Consider the following 22851-nt stretch of genomic DNA (forward strand, 5'->3'; position numbering starts at 1 on the left):
AGCACTCAAATGTTTAAGTAAGTTTCTGACGAAAAAAATAGTATAAGAACAAATTATGATTAAAACATACTTCAAATTTTACGTATAATCTTTTATATATGAAGGACAGTTAGAGATTCAATTGTTTTTTCGAATTAGTTTGCGGAAACCCTATAATTCAAACACTACCTTTGGAATATAATTTATTTAATATTTCACCAACCAAACTAACTATTTGGGACAATTGACATCTCATCTTAATTTAGATTTTAGATTTCTTTTGTTTATCTTTTCGTTTTGTTCTTTTTGAAAATTAAGATAATTTACTATGTGGGGATAGTGACATGCATAAAGTAATGTCATCATGTCAACTACACATAATCATTCGATTAATTATATCATTAATTATTTGGTACAAAGTTGCCTCAAAACAAATGTATATTACAAAGCAAAGAGAACAAGATTAATACACCATTTTATGTGTTTTAGTTCATGTGTAAGAAAGTTTTAACTCATCCATTTTAACAACTTAATGTATAGTTGAATGTGGTAATAATTAAATACTAGAATTTTTTTTTTTGTTTATCTTTCTGGAATCTGACAAGGTAGCATTGCACTGAAACAAATGGAATTCATAAAAAGAGCACAAGTTCAAACACCTTCAAACAAGAACAATATATATTAAGTGCAAAAAAAACTTTTAGCAACACAAACTCCAATGCCATGCTCTTTTATGAAAGTTGGACACAAGAAAAATTACAAAGTATACAAAATCAAAAGAGAAAGTTAAAAGAAAAATCCAATCCTAATTGCTATATATCCATACATAGCAAGCCAAACATTCTTAATTTATTATAATCACACTCTTCATTATTTTCTCTATATCATCATTAGCCATATAGGTTCATATATAGCTATATCCTAGAATAATGATAATATATATAGATACAAAATCATGCATAAGTTTCTAGGGTTTCCATGTTGAAGCCCAAACAACTTGTTCATCCTTCCAAGTCAAGTAAATTCCAGAGATATTATCATCTCCTTGAGGCACAACAAGTGACCAACCACTTTGATACCTTTTTAGCAATGCTTTGACATCATCCACAACATCATCACTAAATCCAAGAGGTGAAAATTCATTCTTTAGTCTTTGAAACCATTGTTTTCCTCTCTCTCTTTTCTCACAATCATCACCACCTTCTTCATCATCATTATCATGATCAAATTCATGATCACATGCCAAAACCCTAACTATGCTTCTTGAACACTCTCTTTCCAACATCAACTTTTCATTACTTGTTGGTGGAAAACTCTCCTCTAGCATCTCAAAGTAAAGTGTATAGAACTTGAGACACTCTTCAAAGCATTTAACATAATCATCACTTACAAAATCACCTTCTTCCTCAACAAATGTTATGACTCTAGGACAAAGTGATTTGAAAAACTTGATCAAACTTTCTCTTTCTCCTACTTCAACCCTTCTCAATGCTCCAACACAATTCAAGGCTATTGCTTCATCTTCTTGAATTCTTAATCTCTCTTTTGTTAATTCTCTTAGATGTTTCAAACCACTAATAACATTCAATTCAAAAGGTACTCCCATTAACCTAGCAAATTTCTCCATTCTTTGACCAACTTCCTTCATAACAACATCACTAGAGTTTTTGCTTGTGACAACAATTGTGAGCTTAAGATGAGGTGTTTCATCGTTTCTTGTCGCTAAAGCTTCTAGAAGAGTAGGCCATTGAGTACAAAGAGTGTTACTAATATCAATTATATGAATTTTTTTCTCTCCTTCTAAAGCTTCCAAAATAGCACCATTTGATGCAACATGTCCAAAAGTTGTCCATGGACTCACCTCTTGAAACTTGAGTATCAATTTTCTCGCAGAATCAAAAGAGTGGTTTTTGGAAGCAATTGAAGAGAGAGTTTTGTAACACTTGTGACCGGATTGTGTTGCCTTGGAAAAAAGAGCTTGTAGAAAATAGGAAGCAAGTTTTTGATCGATATCGCCATACGGTGAAGATAACTCATTTAACATCCAAAGAAGATGGTGGATTTTGGATGAATCTCTATTAGATATTGCTATTGCACACTCTTTGAGAAGTTTGGAAGACCATTTACCATCTTGATCATGATGACATGTTTCACTTGAATTATCTGAAGATGTTTGATGATTGCTTGATGATGTAGGAATCATGTCTAAGTGTGAAGAAGCTTCACGAACAATATAGTTATTTTGGTTGATCAACTTCTTCAAGTGTGTTGTTTTCTTGGAAGTATTGTAAGGACTTATCTCCATGCTTTGATTCTCTTTATGGTGTCACTCTTTGAATTTGAAGAAAAGTACCTGTGCTAGCTGTGCTATGTTTTCTAACCTCTTTTGTGCTTAAAAACTATTGTGTTTTGGAAATTGTATATAGGTCATTTTCGAAACTTGTCATGGATATATATATATATATATATATATATATATATATATATATATATATATATATATATATATATATATATATATATATATATATATATATATATATATATATATATATATATATATATATATATATATATATATATATATATATATATATATATATATATATATATATATATTATAACAAGAGTTATTTTAAATTTTTGAAAATCGTATATGGATTAATCGTAATTTAATCATAAAAAAATAAATAATAATTTTATTTAGATATTTTTTAATTTGACAGACATTTTATACAATCTTATTCAACAACAATTTAACATTGACAAATTTTAAACTATGCATAGTAACCCGTCTTTAAAGATAGCATTGATTATTAAATAAGTATTTTTTAAAAATTACAATATAGTTGAGGGATAGCATATAAATATCTCAAAAAATATTTTATAAGTTTTGAGATTTTCACTGATCTTGGTAAATCTCATAAACTCAACTCCTCTAAATATTATATAAAAAAAAACATTTTGAAGTAATGAACTTTATATCTGTTTTGGAGGTCTTAAAAAGTTGTAATTTTTAAAATATTGTTGACTTATAAATATTTTAAATAATACATATTTTAAATATAACATATTTTATATTACCGTATGTATTTAATGCTAAAAAATTATACAAACTAACTTAATAAAAGATTAAAATTAACATTAATCTATTTCATTTTATTTTTACATAAAATATAATATTAAATAACTTGATCATGTTTGATCATATTATCACTCTTGTCTCTTAATTAAGTACTATACTATGTTTATACGCTCAAAAAATATTAGTACTATTAGTACTTCTTTATATTCTTTACTTCTTTTGCTTTTGGTTACATCTTCAAGTTATTTTGGAGATTCTTGTTATTCTGATACCTCAGATTCATATTAAAAAAAATCTGTTGAATTCTAGAGGATTTGCGCATATGAGACAAATAAATTCTTACAGACAATATTCTTACACGCCTCAAGTTGTTTAACAATTTAATATTTTGCAAGTTCCATAACTCTTATTATGATTAAAGGTGATAGAATTGCATTAAGACTCCAAATTCCACAACAATCAATGTTCGTGAACAATGCATGAGCAATGATTTTTAGTAGTAAAATAAAATTGGTTAATAAAATATAAAAAATTAGTTAATGAAGTGATGAAGTTGGTTAATAAGCGTTCAAGTATTAAAAATGATTTAGTAGGACAACAAAGTTGATTAATGACAAGTAAATAAATTGGTTAATAAATGATGAAGTTGGTTAATAAACGCTCAAATATAAAAAATAATTTTTAGAAGTAAAATAAAATTGGTTAATAAAAATAAAATGTCGGTTGATCAAGTTATGAAATTGGTAATTAACAGCCAAATATTAAAAATAACTTTTAATAGTAAAATAAAATTAATTAATAAAATATAAAATGTTAATGATATAATTTCATATTGGTATCTCTTCATCTAAAAATAAAAAATAAATAAAAATAATTTTTATATTTAAAAAAATACATATTTATTTATAATATTTCATTGTTAATTGTTGGTGATTTTAGTATCATCAATGCATTTTGGTAGTAATGTGATTTACTATAGGCCAATGCAATTATGCGTTAAGTTTGAAACGAGTTAGGGTAGTGCGGAGTGCACGCTCGTCGAGCCAAACGTGTAATTGAATATGAGTAATAGAAACGGGGTTCCAAGGGGCGTAGCCCCTGGCGGAGTGCGGGGCAGCGCCCCGTCGGGGTCCAAGGGGCGGAGCCCCTGGCGGGGTGCGGGGCAGCGCCCTGCCGGGGTCCAAGGGGCATAACAATTCGGTTTGAATAGTTGCACCCGTTCCAACAGACATAACTGTTTCCGAAAAGGTGTGTCCTTTCGTCTCTATTATTGGTCTCCTATATAAGGAGTCTTTTGGTCTCAATTTGGTTGACGGAATTACACACTTCCTCTCTACATTCTGATCTGTTCTCCATTGTCAGAAACAGATCGTTCTTCAAGAATTATCCCCGCAAAGATTTCGTGAACCCAGACAAAGAATAGGGTCGAAATACTTTGTTCGGAAAGTGTACAAACACGATTCTTGAAGATATCCAGGATTATCATACCATTTTTCTAACATTAATTGTATTGGTGAAGATTGAGATACATAGTAGTGTATGTGTTTGGTATAAAAACAGCATTTTTCTTGTCATTTAATAGTTGTATCGTTATAAACAAATCCTTTTGTGGGCAAAGGAAGCCATCAATTTCTTGTCGTTGTAATGTTTTGTTTAATCAAACAAGTTCTCATTCGAAAGGAATAGAACATATATTCTTGGACATAAAATATGTGGGCGAGGAATCCTCTATCATTGGATGCCAAACATATGATACTAAAAGAAAAATAACAAACAACTTAGAATGCAAACAAAGAGATGATGATAAAAAAAAATATAGATATTAGATAAGAACTAAAACTACATATTAAATTAAAACAAGATTTGATGTTGTTGGAATATTAAAACATTGTTGACTTCGATATTAATATTATGAGAGTGTGTCATGCCTGTTTGGTTGAATGTGTTGCATATGAGAGATAGGAAAATTTGCTAGGAGAGATGTTATGCATTGTTTATGGTATTGGGGAAATAAAGAGTTTTATAAAAGAGCATTCATCAAACTACATACTCAGCTCATCAAGTTTTGAAACTAGGTCAGAATTATCATCACATTGTCAAATATTGAGTTAGGTTATTGATGAGAGATTATAACTATAGTACTAGAAGATAGTAGCAACTTTAGGGACGACTCATTTTATCTAAATTAATATACTTGTTATTTTATATGGATTGAATTATTTTTATGGGCAAAATGTTAAACATTATGTCACGTAAATTATTGAGAGGTATACTATTGATTATGTTATTCGTTGATGCGTTATTTTTTATCAAAAAAATAATTTCATTTTGAATTTTACACGATCCTTTTGGAACAAATCCTGTCTTTTTTTTTTATATGTCAGGCGATAAGTTTGTAAGAAAGATTTTGAGATTTCTACTAAAGAGGTTGGACATGAAGGTTACTGCCATTGAAGAAGCACAATTTTTCCACAATGATAATTGATTAATTATTTGGCTTCTTGTTAACTTTTGAGATGACTTTTGATGACAAACTCGAGAAGAAAAACAAAAGAGTGATGTTTAAAGAAAATACTCACCGTGAAGACCATGTATCCAATTGCATTGATGAAAATATCGTTTAATCTATTGCTATACTTACAAAAAAATTGTAGGGTTGTGATAAGACTTGACGAAGCCTTGGGACCAATGTTTCTCTCATTATCAAAGACAATCAACAATAATCTCCAAGAAGTAGTAATTTTCAGCGTAGAGGTAGAGAAGGTGAAAGATAAAATCCTAGCTATCCTGTGTAGGTTAGTCATGGTTCTACCATGACAAAAGAATTAGAGACCCTTTTTAACCACGTTTTAATAGCGACAAAGATTTATGAAGTCCAATTTAATTACACTTTAACCGTGGAAATTTTGAGGTCCTGTACGGTAGTCTGTCTTACTTACATGCCCATAAAGACAACCCTAGTCCTCGTGAAGGACGACGAGACGATTCTTAGTACAAAACAAATTTTTAAAATATAAATAATATAAAACAAACAAATAAATAAATAAGTCCCACATTGATTGGAGATAGATATATAGAGGGACACTACTCACCTTACCAACCGGTTTTGTAAGGATGAGTTAGGTCAAACTCTAATATGATATCAGAGCCTATTGATCGGACCATGGGCCGCCCACCGTTAATATTCACGAAAATTCTACCCCGTACATCTACATTTATCCCAACACCCCTACAAAAAAAAATTCGGACAAATTTACCCCTGTATAAATAGTAAAAATTCTAAAATTTTTAACTTTTTCACTCATTCATACAGTTTCGCTTGTAGGGGAGATAAGAGAATTTTTTTTTCTAAAACCGGATATCCCAATCATCCCAGTTCCGATTCTTATTTCAATCAAAGAGTGAGTTTTTGCATATTTTTTTTCAGCCGAATAACCCAGCGATGGGGTTTCCGGTTCTTGTTGTTACCAACCGGATAACCCAGTGATGGGGTTTCCGGTTCTTGTTATTACCAGCCGGATAACCCAACAATGGGGTTTCCGGTTCTTGTTTCCCTCAGCCGGATAACCCCCCTTGGGGTATCCGGTTCCTATTTTTTATTTTTTTTAGTTTTTTTTTGTTTTTAATATTATATTTAATTTTTAATAACATTTTATTTAATTGTTAACTATTTTTTATTTTTATTTTTTTGTGGTTCGAAGAAGAGGGGGTGCGATCGACGGAACGCGTCAAAGAGGAAGACAACGTCGAGAGGCTGACGGCGAAGGACAGCAGGGAGCTACACCTGAGGTTGGTCTGCAGCATCCGACATTTCCCGGAGGACCTACTGATACATCTTTATTGGTTAGATATCAGAGTCATGTTGTCTGTCATTTATGGTTAGGCGAGGTATGTAAATGTTTTCTTAAATGTTTTTTTAAATTACATGTACTTATATATTAACATATATTACAAATTATTTTCAGGAGAGACGACCAAAGCCAACCTTAAAGGTTGCTGCACATGGCATCAAATTAATAGGATGGGTTCCGGCAATGCTCCCAAGGCAGATGGAAGATTGGTTAGTTGCATCTGGCCTGTCATCTTTGCAGCATACTAGTTTGGCCAGGGTAGATACACATATATTATCTACTTTTGTTGAGAGATGACATCCTGAAACCTCGTCATTTCATATTCCGTTCGGCGAGATGACCATCACGCTAGATGATGTTTCACGTCTTCTTCATGTACCGATTAGGGGCGAGCTGGTTGACCCCGATGTTGATGTCACCGATTATGATGTTATCCATCTAGCTGTTGAGTTGTTTGGTGTTTCACTGAGTGATGCAACTACAGAGGCTTCTGCTGTAAGGGGTCCTTACTATAAATTGGATTGGTTGAAGCAAGTTTTTGAGCAACAAAGAGCTGCAAATAACTTTACAGGCGCTATGAGAGCATACATGATGTTGCTATTAGGTTGTACTATTCTTGCCGACAAGACTTTTACTCTTGTCGAGGCAAAATATCTACCACTGTTGAGAGATTTGAATACTTGTGGAAGATATTGTTGGGGGGCAGCTGCACTGGTTACTCTGTACAGATACTTAGGGGATGCCTCATTTTATTCATGCAAGCAGCTTGGCGGTTATGCCTCTCTTCTTCAGGTTCAAAATTTTACTTATGATTTCATTATACTTAATATCTACTATTTTAGTTTAATTAATTTATTATAATTTAGTTTAATTTATAATAGTAACTTTTACTTTTGTTATAGTGTTGGATTCATGAGTACTTTCCAACTGTTGGAGAGAGAGGTACTTCTGGGTTATGTGGCATTGATAGTCCGATGGCTAGGGCGATGAAATAGGAATATAGGAAGGGGACGCAAAAAGTGGCTGACATCCGAGCTGTGTTAGATCAGTTGACTCCTCACGATATCGTCTAGCGCCCTTTTGAGGATCATAGGGTGCACCGTCCTTTTGATGATATCTGTTTGTACCGGGGTGGTTTGAAGTGGTATAGTACTGTAGTTCTATATTTACCTGACAGATGCATGCGTCAGTTTGGATACAGACAGTACATACCGACTGCTCCTCCTAATGTAGACACACTTGATGTGGATGTTGAGTGGGCTACATATATGCAGAGTGTGTTGCAGGTGAGCCGATCCCACGATGATCCCCCAGCTGCGTTTGCCACCATGCCATATGAGACAGACGATGATTATTTGCCGTGGTATTATACGGTGTCACATCCTCGTATAAGAGCACCACAGGATGATCAGCCGATGGAGGTACCAGTGCCTGTCTATGACGAAGGACCTTCAGACCCGAGATTATCATATATATCTCATGAGCTTCATCATTACTTACAGCGTCATCAGGCTGTTCCTGAAGACGAACAGTTTCTGGAGATATTTAGAGCACTCAGACTTGCACAGGGCGGACCATTACCTAGGGAAGGTCCAATTACTTATGACAATGAGTCTGATTGATGTCACATTTTATGTTTATATTTATGTTTTAGTTTGAGACTTATGTATTGTTATGAGACTTGTAGACGTATGTATTATTATGAGACTTATAGTTTGAGATTAACTATTTATAATCCATTTGTCAACATATTAAAATCCAATATCATAAAATCATACTAAATAGTACCAATGTTTTAATATCATAAAATCAAACTAAATAGTGTCAATGTTGTAATATCATAAAATCAATCTAAGCTGACATATTTTGGCAGTATAGGCGTAAGCCGTTGCCAATGTTGTAACCGCCCGGCAAATCCTACCATCCAAGAAGTTGCATATTTTGTGCGATATTTCCTCCAATCAGTTGTGACAGGTGGCAACGGGAATCCTTCATTCATGTTTACCTGCACACAAAATAAATATCAGAAAAAGTCAAATAGGGATTGAATGTACCTAAATTGTGTTACTAATTACCTGAACCCAATGATTTCCATTGACAAATCCGATGCAGTAAATGGATGCATTAGGTGAATGTGCACTCGTCATAGGAAAGTAACTCAAACTAGGGTGACCTAAAGAGACGAGAATAACGTTATACCGATTAGCTATTACGTAGCCCAACTCAGGTAACGTCATCCATTTATTTGGTGGCTGTTGTCGTAAAGTTTCTATCACCAACGATGATCTCACTGTTGGAAGGCGTTTACCAAATAAATCCTCATACAACTTTCTTCTAGGACCTATAATTTCTTTCTCAAAATCCTGACGAACCATTGACCATCCATTTGTGCCATAACCATGCAAAGATGCAATGACTCTAAACCCAGAATTTCTATCATCTCTTACATCAACAATGTCATCAATAAATGGTCTGATGTAATCTGGAAATTGTACAATGTATTTATCAAATTCTTTATTTTTTGAGGTTTGGGATAGTTGTGAACATAACCTCTTTGAAGATCTTTGCGAACTTGAATGTGCTTGATCAACATACTCATATCCTGAAGGATCACGATAAACATCATATCCCACAGGTCTCTTCCCTTTCTTCTTAACCCCTCCTTTGGTTTTAATTTTTTCAGGCGGTGGACACATCTTTGTTGTAGTCGGATAAGCAATCTCACACACTCTGCTTTTTAATGCTCTTTTTCCGACAACATCTAATGACCTCCACCTTTTCCAGATTTCATCGATTGCATTTGTCATGTCTACTTCTGATCCATCATCTGCATCTACATCTTGATTTCCTTCCATACTTAGTTTTCTCCAATGAATATGAATATCCTCAATTGGTATCGCATCACCACTCAATGTATATCTCCCTAACTCACAAGCACATGGTAACCCATATACTTTTCTATGAGTACATCCACACTTTTGCGTATCGGTACCTACCATGTCAATCCTCAACCACTCTTCAACAATCTGCCTCAATGCAGCTCTTGATACTAAACCACGCAAATTTGAATAAAAAGGACTAGTGTGTGCATGCTCAACTTCATAAAAACTCTTCTGAAATGAAGCTCTAATGTTGCCCACTTGTATCTTGATATTGTCATTCATAGCCTCCCAACATTTGCATAAATCACCTAAGCTATTGTCTAACATTTGCTTAAGTTTCCAATGCGCAGATTCCACCCTTTGAATAAAACAAAACAACTAATTATCTGTAATATTAAGATAAAGAAATAATGTCGATAAAATCTCATAAACATACCTATTTGTTGTGGTGTTGCCCAAATGTAACACTTGATTGATCCATGCTTCAACAAATCGATGTCTGTGCGGTGTCAACCATGTGTCATTCACATAATCAATAAAACCTTTGGAGTCAACACATGCATCCTCAAGTTGTTTCAACCTTTGATGGTACTCCATCTCATCACTAGCCTTTGTCAGTTCAAACCACATTTTCTCCACTGTTTCTCGCATATCATCCACAACATGTTCCTTACACTTTGATTTCACGTTTTTGTTGATGTGAAATCGGCAAAGCAAATTAGTTGTCTTTGGAGATACTGTTTCAATGGCTTTCATTAAAGCAAGATCTCTATCAGTCAAGATTACTTGAGGACAATCATCCTGCTTGATAAACAAATGTTTCAACTTATCCAATACCCAACAAAAAGTCTCTGTCTGCTCATATTCCATATAGGCAAATGCAACAGCAAATGTTAATTTAGTTGATGTCATACCAACTATTTCAAACAACGGTTGCCTGTACTTGTTTGTCTTGTATGTGCAATCCATAATCAATACAGTAGGAAACATATTCAACAATTTCACTGATTCTGGATGAGCCCAGAAAATATCTCTCACAACTTCTGACTCATCCTTTTTCCTACTCCAATAAACATAACCTGATTCTTCAACCAACTTGAGCAATTGTTGCATTTCTGTTCTAGGACCCCTTATGTCTTTTTGTATCTTACTCTTATGTTTGTATATTTGCGTGATCTGAGTTACATTCTCCGGGTCACGCTCTTGCAATGACAATAATATGTGTCTTGGTGGAACATGGCGTTTTGTCAAGTCAACAATATGTTGCTTATCATCTGTATTTAGTCGACTTACGAAAGCATGACCTTCAAATCTATCAGGTAACCCGTGGTTGTGTACTCCGCATTTTACATCGATCTTCCATCCAGAACCATCTTTCGACGGTGTTGACCTAATTTTGAAAGGACAACCACATCTCTTACTAGCACTTTGGGTTTCGCTATCTGTTTTTTTTTGTATTTTCCACCTCTATCACAACCAAATACTAATTTATCACTTCTTCCTCTCTTTCCTGTTTTGGCATCTGAACGAGTTATTATAACTGTCACTTTATTTCTGATTCCAACCTCCTTAATCCAACTTATCGCCTCTTCTCTTGTAACAAATTTCTGACCAGTTACAAAAACATCAGTTGTATCCACACATGTTTGAGTTACATCGCATTTCATCAAAGGAGGATCCACACCTAAATATATAAAATTAATTTAGTTTAATATATAATTAAAAAAAATAAAAATAAAACGAAAAAAAAAAATTGAAAAAAAAATGAAAAAAAAGGAACCGGAACACCCACTAATGGGATATCCGGTTGAGAAAAAAACAAACCGGAACACCCATTAGTGGGATATCCGGTTGAGAAAAATGGCAACCGGAACACCCAACCCTGGGTTGTCCGGTTTTGGATATTAACTAACCGGAATTCTGCATCTTGGGATATCCTGTTAAAGCAACGTACAGGTTCCAGCCACTCAAATGTCCGTACAAACAGTAAAATTAAAAAAATTAAAAATAAAAAATAAAAGTTAAAAGTTGAAAAAGGACAAAATTGAATTTTTTTTTAAAATTGTAGGGATATTGGGATAAATGTAGGGGTACGGGATATAATTTTCAATATTCACACATCAAGCCCAAAAAGAATGATGGGCGTGAAGGGGTGATATATAGATGGACACTCCTCACCTTACCAACCGGTTTTGTAAAGATGAGTTAGGTCAAACTCTAATAGTTAAAAATATATATAATTATTAATTACTTACTATTTAATTATTACATATGGTGCTATAAGATTATAATAATTGCATAGATGTCTGATGATGACCTCCCTCCAGCTTTTGGATTGGCATCTTGAGATTATTTATCACCACCTTGTAGAGTTCATATATCTAAATAAATTGTTGACATATGCATCCAAAAATATTCTAGAAAATGCTTTCTAAATCAAGTAAACATATGTCATTCTTTGATCCTATTATTTCTACTAAACACCAAATAAGTTAGCACGGCCTAATCGTCAAACTGTCATCCAATATATATTAACAAATAAATAAGCAAAATTATGATATGATAATGATATAATACCTTAATTATCATATGATAATGATATAATACCTTAATACCTTATACTATTTTGTCAAAACACTCAAATGAGTCAAATTAGTCATATATATATATATATATATATATATATATATATATATATATATATATATATATATATATATATATATATATATATATATATATAGTTTAGACAAAAATATTATTATCATAAATAAAAATTTTAATTATTAACTATTTCCTTTGATCTTATTTATAAAATAGAAAATTATTTTTTAATTTATTAAATAAGTAAGTAATATATCTATTCAGATACCTTAGTTATTCAATATATCTAAAATGTAAATTTTTTCTTATAAATAAGATTGAAGGTAGTAGGTTTTATATGACGCACTTGATAGTCATGCATAGAGCTGTCAAAATGGGCTCGGCCCATTGGGCCGACCCATAAGTCCTACAATTTAGCGCGGGTCGGGCCGCAAAATACCTTAAAAAAAGACGACCCTGTCTTTTTGGGCCAGCCCATCGGGCCTATGTTTTTTATGGGCTGGGTCGGGTTGGGCCAAGCGGGCTTCGGGCTGGCCCATTAAAAAAAGATTTCGGTAAATTTTGGAGAAAAAAGATTGAGATAAGATATGATTTTATAAATGTGTTTTCAAGTCATAAAGAAAAGTTAAAGAGGATCAAGATATATTTTCAAAATGACGTGATCAAGGAAATGGTTGTGAGATATAGAAAAAATTTGATAAGTATTGGTGATAATATTAAGTTACTTTATACTTTTACATGGATGATTTTGTGGTATATATATATATATATATATATATATATATATATATATATATATATATATATTTGTGGATAAATATTTTAAACATCACTTATATACGTTTATGTTGACTTTTTACTTATGTTGTACTGCATTTATCCATTACATCCTTTTTCTAAAATTAAAATTATAATATTGAAATATGGGTCGGGCTGGCCCATCGGACCGCACGAGCCTTTGAAAAATGGGTCGAACTCATTTTATGTGGCCCATTTAACAATTAGGCTGGCCCGGGTCAGCCCATTAAAACACGTTAGCCCACCGTACCGAAGAGGGCTGGGCCGGGCCGGCCCATTTGAGAGCTCTAGTCATGCATGTTTAGAACTCACCATAAACAATGTAAATATCTCAAAATTTTATGGTATCAAATGGAACAATTATTCCAAGCTAATGGTTAGACAAGAAGACAAGATGTGAAACACTCATATGTTACCAACACACTATCTAATCATTGGAGAAGTGTCTTTGGCATAGCCTCATCTTTCTTAATTATTTTACTACTTTGTTTTAAAAAAGGTTTATGGGCGATCCTATTGATGGTGGTCCATGACTTTTTTATTTTATTTTCTTGCAACTTTCCTATAGTTAGTGTACATTCATTGCATTATGTTATACTATTATATGTAAGATAGTACAGTTATGTCATGATGTTTTTTTAAAAGGAATATACTTTTTGACACATTTTTCAACAAAATATTTGTCTCAAAAAGTCTCACTTTAAAATTTTCAATATACCAATAATATCTGTATGCAATTAATATTATAAACATCGATATTCTTCTCTTGAGATGTATGGCAATGCAACCAATTTTATCTAGCTTACTAGTACTAGTTTCTAACCAAGCAAAATGATGTATATGATATGTAGTCTTATCAAAATTTGCAAACTTCAAATGCAAGCAATGATTACATATGTGAATGGAAGGAAAATTAGAGACACTTGACTTGTTACCAAGATGGTTGAAAGATGCTACTGACGTTACATTCCTCCACTAACTTTTCTCAATGATTTTTGTATGCATTCAAAATGTCAATTTTCTTATGGATTCTTCTTTCCTTCATGAAAGTTACCTACTATACATCCAAGATACTCTAATTCTAATGGATCCCAATTGTTTTTACCTTAAAAAAAAATTAAAATTGATTTATGTGATGAAATATACCGTCTGCGTAAACATCATTCACTACTATAAAGTATATATAATTATGGTTGCGAGAAATATTCCACCACCCGCGATAGCCCGTGGTAACGAAAAAGTAATAGTATGTGTCATTCTTACCATCATGGACTGGTAGCCGTGGTAAAAATACAATAGTGTGTAACATATCACTACGATTGTAGAAAATAACTGTAGTAAAAGATTGTGGTCAGGGGTTCAATACCCAGCACTAGTGTTCGCATAAGGTCACAACAAGTGGGCCAGCAGCGACGGCGTGATATTCAGTGATGATTGAGAAAAAATGGGTTACCTGTAAGGTACTCCGATGTCTAAGTAAGAAAGAGAGTAAAGATACAACAGAAAGTATGAGATTTTGAGTGAGAGTTTTAATACCTTTCCCTCTAGGTGGAGAGGGCTATTTATATTGTTCTGCGTGTGACTAGGTCAAGTTATCTTTTGGACTGAGCACGTTTCTAGGGCCAAAAATATAGGCGACGGTTAAACCAGTCTTCGTTCATTCGGGCATACTGAACTAGCCGTTGGCGGGAACGGGAGAGTTAGTGTGCTGGGATGGTCCATTGTTGTGAAAAGACCACCGCTCGGGCGTGCTCGATAGATGGGCAAAAGAGGAAATGTCCCTCTGTTTGTTCGAGCGAACGAGTCAATGCTTATTGGACCGTTTTTCTACTTGTGAATATATTGGACCAATTCTGACAATTGGGCTAGTCCAGAACAATTCTATAAAGTTACTCTCAGTAAATAGATAAATAAGTAATTTCATTAATTAAATTATCAATCATTTAATCATGAGATAAATGTCACGCTTTAATTTAAATTGAAAATGTACTTGTCACGTCAAAGATTACGGTGATTTGGTTTAATAAAGGGAAAAAAAAAAGAGAATTTTCAAATGTCATGGATGAAATCAAATAAAAGAATTACATAGAAAACTTTCAAATTTTCCACATATAATAGGAGACAAAATAAATACTATTATTATTTTTTATTCTTTATTATTATTATTATGTTAGCTTCCCTATTTTAACCCGTTAATAGAATTGATTTCTCTATTTTAAAAGAGGAGGATCAAATTATACTCGAAAAATTACACCACGAGCTACACTTGCTTATAATTTTATTTCGAATAAATATTTTTTAAAATCAACCGTTGGATAGAAACATAATATCATATAAATCATATCTATAAAGTTTGAGATTAATCTATAATAATTTACTATGTCATTGAATTACATCAAAATTAACGCTATATGAAAGTTCATTTTAATGTTAATCTTTGGATAATTTGATGGTATATTAAATCATTATAAATTAATCTTAAATTGTATAGGTATGATCGATATGATATTATGTTTGAATCCAACAGTTGATTTAAAAAAATATTTATTCGAAATGAAGTTACGAGCGAATGTAACTCGTGATATAACTCTTCGGATGTAATTTGATCCCTCCCCATTTTAAAATCTCTCGGTCATTCCTCATATTTATGAACTAAAAAAATGGTATACTTTAATTAGTGACAAAATTTGAAGATGTAGAATTATACCTTAGGATTAATTAAATTATAAAAAAGAATAATTTCTAAAGCTTAAACTAAAAGAAAATTAGAATTTTTTGTTTTTTTTGTGTAAGCAAGAATTATTATTAAACCGTGATGATATTCCATATTAGTAAACCGTATATAATGTTATTTAAAATAATTATATTTCACATCACTATTTATTAATTCAAAAATTTGAAAGAGGAGCCGAAATTGGAGAAATTAAAAACGAAGGAATAACAAATGTGCATGGATAAAAATATAATGATTAAAGGTGCAACTAATAAATAAAAATAGAAACAAAGAATAAAACGTTTAAAATAGGAGACATGGACTTTGTTTCCTTTGATTAAAGATGTTTCTATGATTTGGCAGTTAAAACAGTTTAGCAAAACTTCACACATCCAACTTGTTATTCACGAAAACACAGCTACATAAATGTATATCCTACCTATTACACGCACTATGAAATTTATTTGTGTAACTAATTTCACGTGATCTTCAATCTTCTTCATGTTCATATTTTGCGGCAGATCCCCAACCCAACACACAAGATCCAACATAACACATGTCATTTATAAGTGTATGAGAACTAGTTGTTAGCTAAAATTTAGCTGCTAAATAGCAGTGCCAAAAAGTAGAGACAAATACAAATAATACACATAATCACGAGCTAAAATGGAAAAGTGGTATTCAATTACAAAGGTGTTGCTGGCTGCTCTGGCCTTGGCAAGACTGGCTAGCAGAACTAATGCTTCCATCCTTTTGAGTGACCATCTTGCATGTATGGCTCTAAAAATCCAATAAACTGAAAAAGAAATACGTTGAAAATAACTAGTTTGAAATTTATGTTGAATCTATTTACGAGTTTAAAGATATGTATGTATAATGCAAATGCAAGTTGAAAATATCGAACTTTTCTCCAGGTTAAACCTTGATTCCCAGACATTATATATACAGTATGATGACTTAAATGGAAGTCCAACGAGCAACTAACATAAATACCAGAATATAGTGTATCCACACACCTTACTTCCATCTTCATTCCAACGAGCACCATACCCATCAGCAACTCTTATTTCAAAGACAGCTCCATGTGGCGGGACAATGTGTATATTCATCCAACAGCAATGTGCTATTAAGTTGTTAATAACATCCATTGCGAGCCTGTTTTTATTAGAATCTGAAAAGAGCGTTGAAAAATACAGGATAAGTAAAAACAATGATATCAACTTATTAGAGTGAGACAGACTATTTCAGTGACCCAATACTAGTATACTTGCTGACAAGCATTTAAGCAAAGCATGTTGAACCTAAACCGAAAACATCTTCCACCAAAGGAGTGTTTGAGTAAACAAACTAATTGAGTTCTGATTCTTAACTAAACACTTATTCATAAGTTACTTCTGCAATTGTATCCAAATACCAATAAAAGTACTTTTTCCATTTGATAAGCTCAAACAAATCCAAATAAGCTCTTTCAAATGCCCTAAAAATCTAAACAAATCCATAGGAAGAAAACCCTAGAAAACCAAGGTAGAATGGAAAAGCAATTACCAAAGATATATCTCTATGATTCTCTTTCAAAAACAAATTCTTACCATTCCCAACCAAAGAACCCCAATAACCACTGCTACTTCTGCAAGCATGCTTGGCCAATGCCCGAGCTCCATGAGTCAAGGACTTTTCCTGAATATTGATCATAAAAAGTACATTTATGATTTGTCATTAAGTATCAATAAACTGGTTGTAACATAGGGGTGTGATTATTTTACAATATTAAAATTAAAAACAATCTTTCAACTCTGAATTTAATGTGGAATGATACTAGTTCCTAAGGTTCTTCAAAAATATAACAAAAAGGAATCTAAAAACAAATCCTTGAAGAGGTGAAAGCAACTAAAACTCTGCAAAATTAACCCCAAAAGAGTGCTACAAATTCAATTTCTTACATTTGGGTTGCATGGAAAATTAAATGATGCTAACAGAGTTGATCTTGGTGGTGGAAGTGCATTAGGAACGGTCCCAGTGGTATGCATTAGACCGAGAAGGCCTTGTACACCCACATAGCTTAATTCCTAGATAAAAGGACCGCACAATAATCAATAACTCTTCAGTGAGATTCTATACCAGAATACTGGAGCATTAGTCCATATGTAGTCAAATGAAACAACACATGTAAGTAAATAAGCATTAGTAGCTATTCTTGGATGTTTCTATTCCTCTTTAGCAAAACATGATGCCTAATTATTAAGCTAACAATTTCCTTTTCTGCATATGAAATACATAGCACGATCAACAATTAGGAAGATACAAAATTTAGCAAATCAAAGTCAATTTTTAAATCCAACAAATAGTCAGTTTTTAAATCCAACAAATAGCCAGTTATAATGGTTTTAGAGGAAAGTGAACCTACAGAAAGTAAGCTAGCCAATGAAGTGCATGGTTGAACCGAGAGTTTTGAAACACTGATTGCAAGAACGCCATTTGCTTGTTCCATCTCTTCTGTGTAAAACCTCCGATAGATCTTCACACCTATAACATAATGCCATGCAAGTTTTACTATGGAAATCAAGAATTGATTCAGACAAGGACTGAATGCTGGTTCTTTCATATTAAAACTCTTTGGATTCACATTTAGAATTAGAATGCAAGAACAAATACCGATTCCTGCCAGTTATATAGTTCATCTACATTATAAATGCGGATTCAATTTCTTTATTGAAAAACCGGAGTTTTAATACCTTCTTTAACATTTTCAACTCCTGGAAGAACTTTTCCAAGGTCTTCTGTCTCCAACATGTCAAAGAATGAAGGATACCTCCTTACTCCCTGTATATTGATGAAGTAAGAGACAGGGCAAAGCCATTACAGACAGTAACACCAATTATTGATGAAACAAAGCATCACCTGAACTTCAAACACCAAAGACTTATTTAAGAGAATCAGATTTCCTAATTCAATCCTAGAAACCAAATTAAAAAAAGAAAATTAAACAGGAAAAATGGAAGAGAGAAGTAAAATGGATAGTCAACTATTAAGAGATAGTAAAATCCAATCAAGTCCATATCGTGCCAATAACATGGCTCTGGTGTCTATGACATAATAGCAGATGCTACATATTGTCGGATTCCCTTATTTAGCTTATTTTGATAAAATTCAAAACGTAAATGTATAAATGTGTCGCATAAATTGACTCTTCCTAGACAAGGGACATCTGGCCTAATGAAGAATCAAAACATTTACATCAAAATACTTGAGCACTGCCATGGAGCTAGAACTACAAGCCTGTTGAAATTTTGTACTTGACATTACAGGTTTCAAACTCTCAATAAGTAAGTCATCTGTTTGTTCAGTTGGTTCTACTTTTAATTGATTATCCAATGTTACTTTTTTATTTCTTTTACATGTAATGACTTAGAATTGATTCATACGCACACACAAGATTAAATCGGGTAGCATCATAAGACAGTATAAGGCACGGACACCGGAAACACGACACCGACACTGATAATAATTTGAAAAGATGAATAAATTATACGTAATCACAAGTGTTGGTGTCAGTTTCGGAGATCGACACTAACACAGACACACCTTTTTTCAGAAATATTTTGTAACTAAAATAAGTATTACCCTTTTGTACCGAGAGAAATCAATAATGGTAAAATAGAATAATAGGCATCACATCAAAACCTGTTGTATTTGGCAGTGGCACACCTCCCCTCAATTGTTTTCAAGCCATCTGCAGGCAATAACATCATAAGACATGGTAGATGTTAAATTCTAGTTAGAGGGAAAATAGAATACCACTCCCAAAGACGTTACTATAACGAGTGTTACTAGCATGCAGTTATTCAAATTCAACTCAGTAACACCAGTTATACATAAAATGTATATTTTTTTCAGCTGTGATTACATAGAACATGATCATATTCAAATGGACAAGGGAGTGACAAAAAATACTACCTTTTAGTTGTGTAAAAAAAGGCTCTTGAACATGAAGTTCAAAGGAAACACTCTTCAAAACCTGTTGAAACAAAACTGTTACATTGAAACCAGCCTAATGAGAGATTAAAAAGAGCAAACAAAGGAAACAACAGTTCACATAGCACACTATACATTGACTATTTCAGACCCCTTGTCCAGAATCAACTTCTGCCATTCATTGTGTTTTTGCTGCATGGAAGAATTCTCAAATTCATTGTTCATCATTTCTAAATTGCAGCTTGTACTAGAAAATGACTGAGAAACCATACACCTCAATAGAGCTGAAGCAAGACGGTTGTGCAAAGGATATGGTGGAACTCCTTCCAAAGAAGATTCTGCAAAACAGAACAATTGTTATAGGCACATATAAAGTTAAAAAATTGTGAAGAAATTAGGTTAATTGGGGATTACCGAAATCAGAAGAAGGAGAAGAAGAAGCACTGTCTTGTTTGAGGAGAGTGGAGCAGAAACCGGTTTCGAAATTGAGAAGATGAGAGTGGGAAGTGAGAGTGAATTTGACGAGCTCCGGGAGACATTCACTGAGCTTAACCACCGGAGAAGAAAACTGATTCCCATTGTCACCATTTTTGTTTTCCATTTTCATTCAACTCAATTGCTGCAACTCACTAACCTACCTACGAACTTGGAGTTTCATATTTTAATTATTTTTTAAATTATTTTATGAATTAAATGAATTAGTCTAATCAAATATCAATTTTTATTCGTTAATTTTAGTCTATGTTTGGATATCTAAAAAAAAATAAAAAATAATAGAACAGAGTAGAATGAAATAAAAATTTTATTCTATTGTTTGGGTATGTTGGGATGGAATAAAATAATTAGAATGTAATACATTTCATTCAATACCACCTCATTCTAACATTTCTTAATCAATCCAAACTATTAAATATAACTTTATTTCATTTCATTCTATTTCATTTCATCATATTTTATCAATCCAAATATATGCTAAGGGAATTTTCTAAAAGATTCTATGAATTATTAAGACACCTTTTTAAAAATTCAATGTGTTATGAATATTTATGTTAGTGGATGTCCATCCATCTCCATGTTCTTCATCTTCCTATTCCATACTTAATATGTGTTTAATATGTGTGATTTTCTATCTCCCTTGACTCCTATAAATAGAGACTCATATTACAATGTAAAGCACACTTGAAATAAGATAAGATAATATTGCTCTCTCTATTGTTTTAGTTAATTTCATAACACGTTATCAGCACGAAACTCTACCGTGTGAGCGATTTTATGATCAATTTGCATAATCATGTTTCTTCTCTTTCGAGTAAGTTTTTAAGATTTTTCTTCATCTTTATAGATTAAATTTTAGCATGCTATTCTATTATTTTTTTGTATAAGATTTCATTGGAAATTTTGTTTAATTAACACAATTATATATTTTAAAGTTGTCTATCATCGATAAGTTCTTGAAGCATCCCTGAAGGATTACTTAAAGAATGATTGTTCCATTTTTAAGAAAACAACAATTGTAATTTTCATGCATTCCTGAAGAATTGCATGAATAACGTGCATCCCAGAAGGATTATAAATATTATTATTTTTATTAGTAAACGATTAGTGATTGAGTTCCTGAAGAACTACAAAATGTGATTGAGTTTCTGAAGAACTATAAAAAAATTGTGATTGTGATTGAGTTCCTGAAGAACTATACAAAAAAAAAAACCTCTCTTAAACTAATGTTAAGATATCTCAAGAGAATTACTTAAAGAATTATTTTTCTTAATCGATATGAATGTATTTGATTAAAGTGTTTAATAATGAAATACTATTATATTGGTTTTGACTTATATTGGAGGTATCGAATATCTTTGTATTACACAACACAATTTGGACAGAAAATGGGTAATAGAAAAGCTACCGTTTTTTTTCCCGGGCTTGTACTACACTTATATTAGTACAATTGAAGCACATGTCATTGTAAACCTGTAGTTTACAAATTACACTTAAATGTGTCGTTGGTAAAACCAGTTGGGTCATCTCGGATTTAATATGACGCGGATAATTTGTATTGAAGAACCAGAAATTTCTTCAATCCAGTCAATTTTTGTGTGTTTCTAAAGGAAAATAAAAATTTGAGAAATTACGATTTTATGACACTAATTGTTGCATCGACTAAAATATCATGCATATGTCTCTACTCACAACCAGAAGTTTGTGAAATTATTTTCTCAACTAATTAGACTAAGATCTTGTTTTCTGGATTTTTTAGAAATTCCTGTATAAGTATCACATATATTATTAAAATTGATATTGAATATCATGTAATATATGTTCATAAAAAAAAATGGACCCGAAGATCCATTCTTTAGACGTCTAAAGTTAATTATATGGTTGATACTTATGAGATCATCAATTCTAAATTATATATTTGAAACACCCAAAGTATGATATTAAGATATTTATTCGCATTAAGCCAACAAGATACTATATCTTACTCCTCCCTAATTTATTATAATACTTCTCATCTAAGTGAATATTTGGATGTGTTGTGTATATTCCAAATGCTCCAATATAATACATTAAGATGAGTCTTGAAAGAATATTGGAAAAATATAATTAATATGAATCTCAATTTTGAGGATATAATTTGAGAAAATAATCAAATACTTGCTTTCAGCCCAGTAGGCTAATTATCACTTGATAAATTAATTTTCCCAATATTAGGGGGAGAGAATAAGCAGCTGAAATCATGAACAAGAAGTTCAAATGAACAATTTAAACTAAATTGTTGTCTTGATCCTCGTACAAATCAATATGAACCAAATGTTCACAATATTATTCATTTGCAAAGTTTATGAAATAAATTATCAGCTGATAATACTCCACTCAAAGTGGATTCTCTTATTGGATAATAAAATAATGCAAATGAGTTGTTGTTGCGCCTGAAGCGTGGTATGAAAGTTGGTTCCAATGTTAAAAATC

At 32.3% G+C, this 22851-nt stretch overlaps 5 protein-coding genes across 6 annotated transcripts; 2 read left to right on the forward strand and 3 right to left on the reverse strand.

The window, feature by feature from the left end:
• Nucleotides 1–662: 662 nt before the first annotated feature.
• LOC131621757 (protein SHORT-ROOT-like) lies at nt 663–2396 on the reverse strand. The gene has a single exon (XM_058892805.1). The coding sequence runs from the start codon at nt 2282–2284 to the stop codon at nt 947–949; it is 1338 nt and encodes a 445-aa protein (XP_058748788.1). The 5' UTR covers nt 2285–2396; the 3' UTR covers nt 663–946.
• A 4154-nt stretch (nt 2397–6550) lies between these two features.
• Nucleotides 6551–7212, forward strand: LOC131621811 (uncharacterized). The gene is made up of 3 exons (XM_058892847.1): nt 6551–6606; nt 6766–6952; nt 7030–7212. The coding sequence occupies exons 1-3, from the start codon at nt 6551–6553 to the stop codon at nt 7210–7212; spliced, it is 426 nt and encodes a 141-aa protein (XP_058748830.1).
• Nucleotides 7213–7251: 39 nt separating this feature from the next.
• On the forward strand, nt 7252–8537 carry LOC131621812 (protein MAIN-LIKE 1-like). Its single transcript, XM_058892848.1, has 3 exons — nt 7252–7707; nt 7818–7892; nt 7989–8537. Exons 1-3 carry the CDS (start codon nt 7252–7254, stop codon nt 8535–8537), a joined length of 1080 nt encoding a protein of 359 aa, XP_058748831.1.
• Nucleotides 8538–8761: 224 nt separating this feature from the next.
• Nucleotides 8762–10910, reverse strand: LOC131621813 (uncharacterized). The gene is made up of 3 exons (XM_058892849.1): nt 10234–10910; nt 8991–10155; nt 8762–8920 (listed from the first exon to the last, which is right to left on the reverse strand). The coding sequence occupies exons 1-3, from the start codon at nt 10908–10910 to the stop codon at nt 8762–8764; spliced, it is 2001 nt and encodes a 666-aa protein (XP_058748832.1).
• A 5545-nt stretch (nt 10911–16455) lies between these two features.
• Nucleotides 16456–20532, reverse strand: LOC131621758 (uncharacterized). 2 transcript variants are annotated; one of them, XM_058892806.1, is made up of 11 exons: nt 20299–20532; nt 20020–20222; nt 19867–19927; nt 19594–19642; nt 18811–18865; nt 18645–18732; nt 18317–18435; nt 17853–17978; nt 17502–17589; nt 16929–17083; nt 16456–16708 (listed from the first exon to the last, which is right to left on the reverse strand). In XM_058892806.1, the coding sequence occupies exons 1-11, from the start codon at nt 20489–20491 to the stop codon at nt 16649–16651; spliced, it is 1197 nt and encodes a 398-aa protein (XP_058748789.1). In that variant the 5' UTR covers nt 20492–20532; the 3' UTR covers nt 16456–16648. The 2 variants fall into 2 exon arrangements, with proteins under 2 accessions (XP_058748789.1, XP_058748790.1); XM_058892807.1 differs by lacking the exon at nt 17853–17978.
• Between the last annotated feature and the right edge of the window lie 2319 nt (nt 20533–22851).

Source organism: Vicia villosa, unplaced genomic scaffold (assembly GCF_029867415.1).
Source record: "Vicia villosa cultivar HV-30 ecotype Madison, WI unplaced genomic scaffold, Vvil1.0 ctg.000011F_1_1, whole genome shotgun sequence".
Lineage (NCBI taxonomy): Eukaryota > Viridiplantae > Streptophyta > Magnoliopsida > Fabales > Fabaceae > Vicia > Vicia villosa.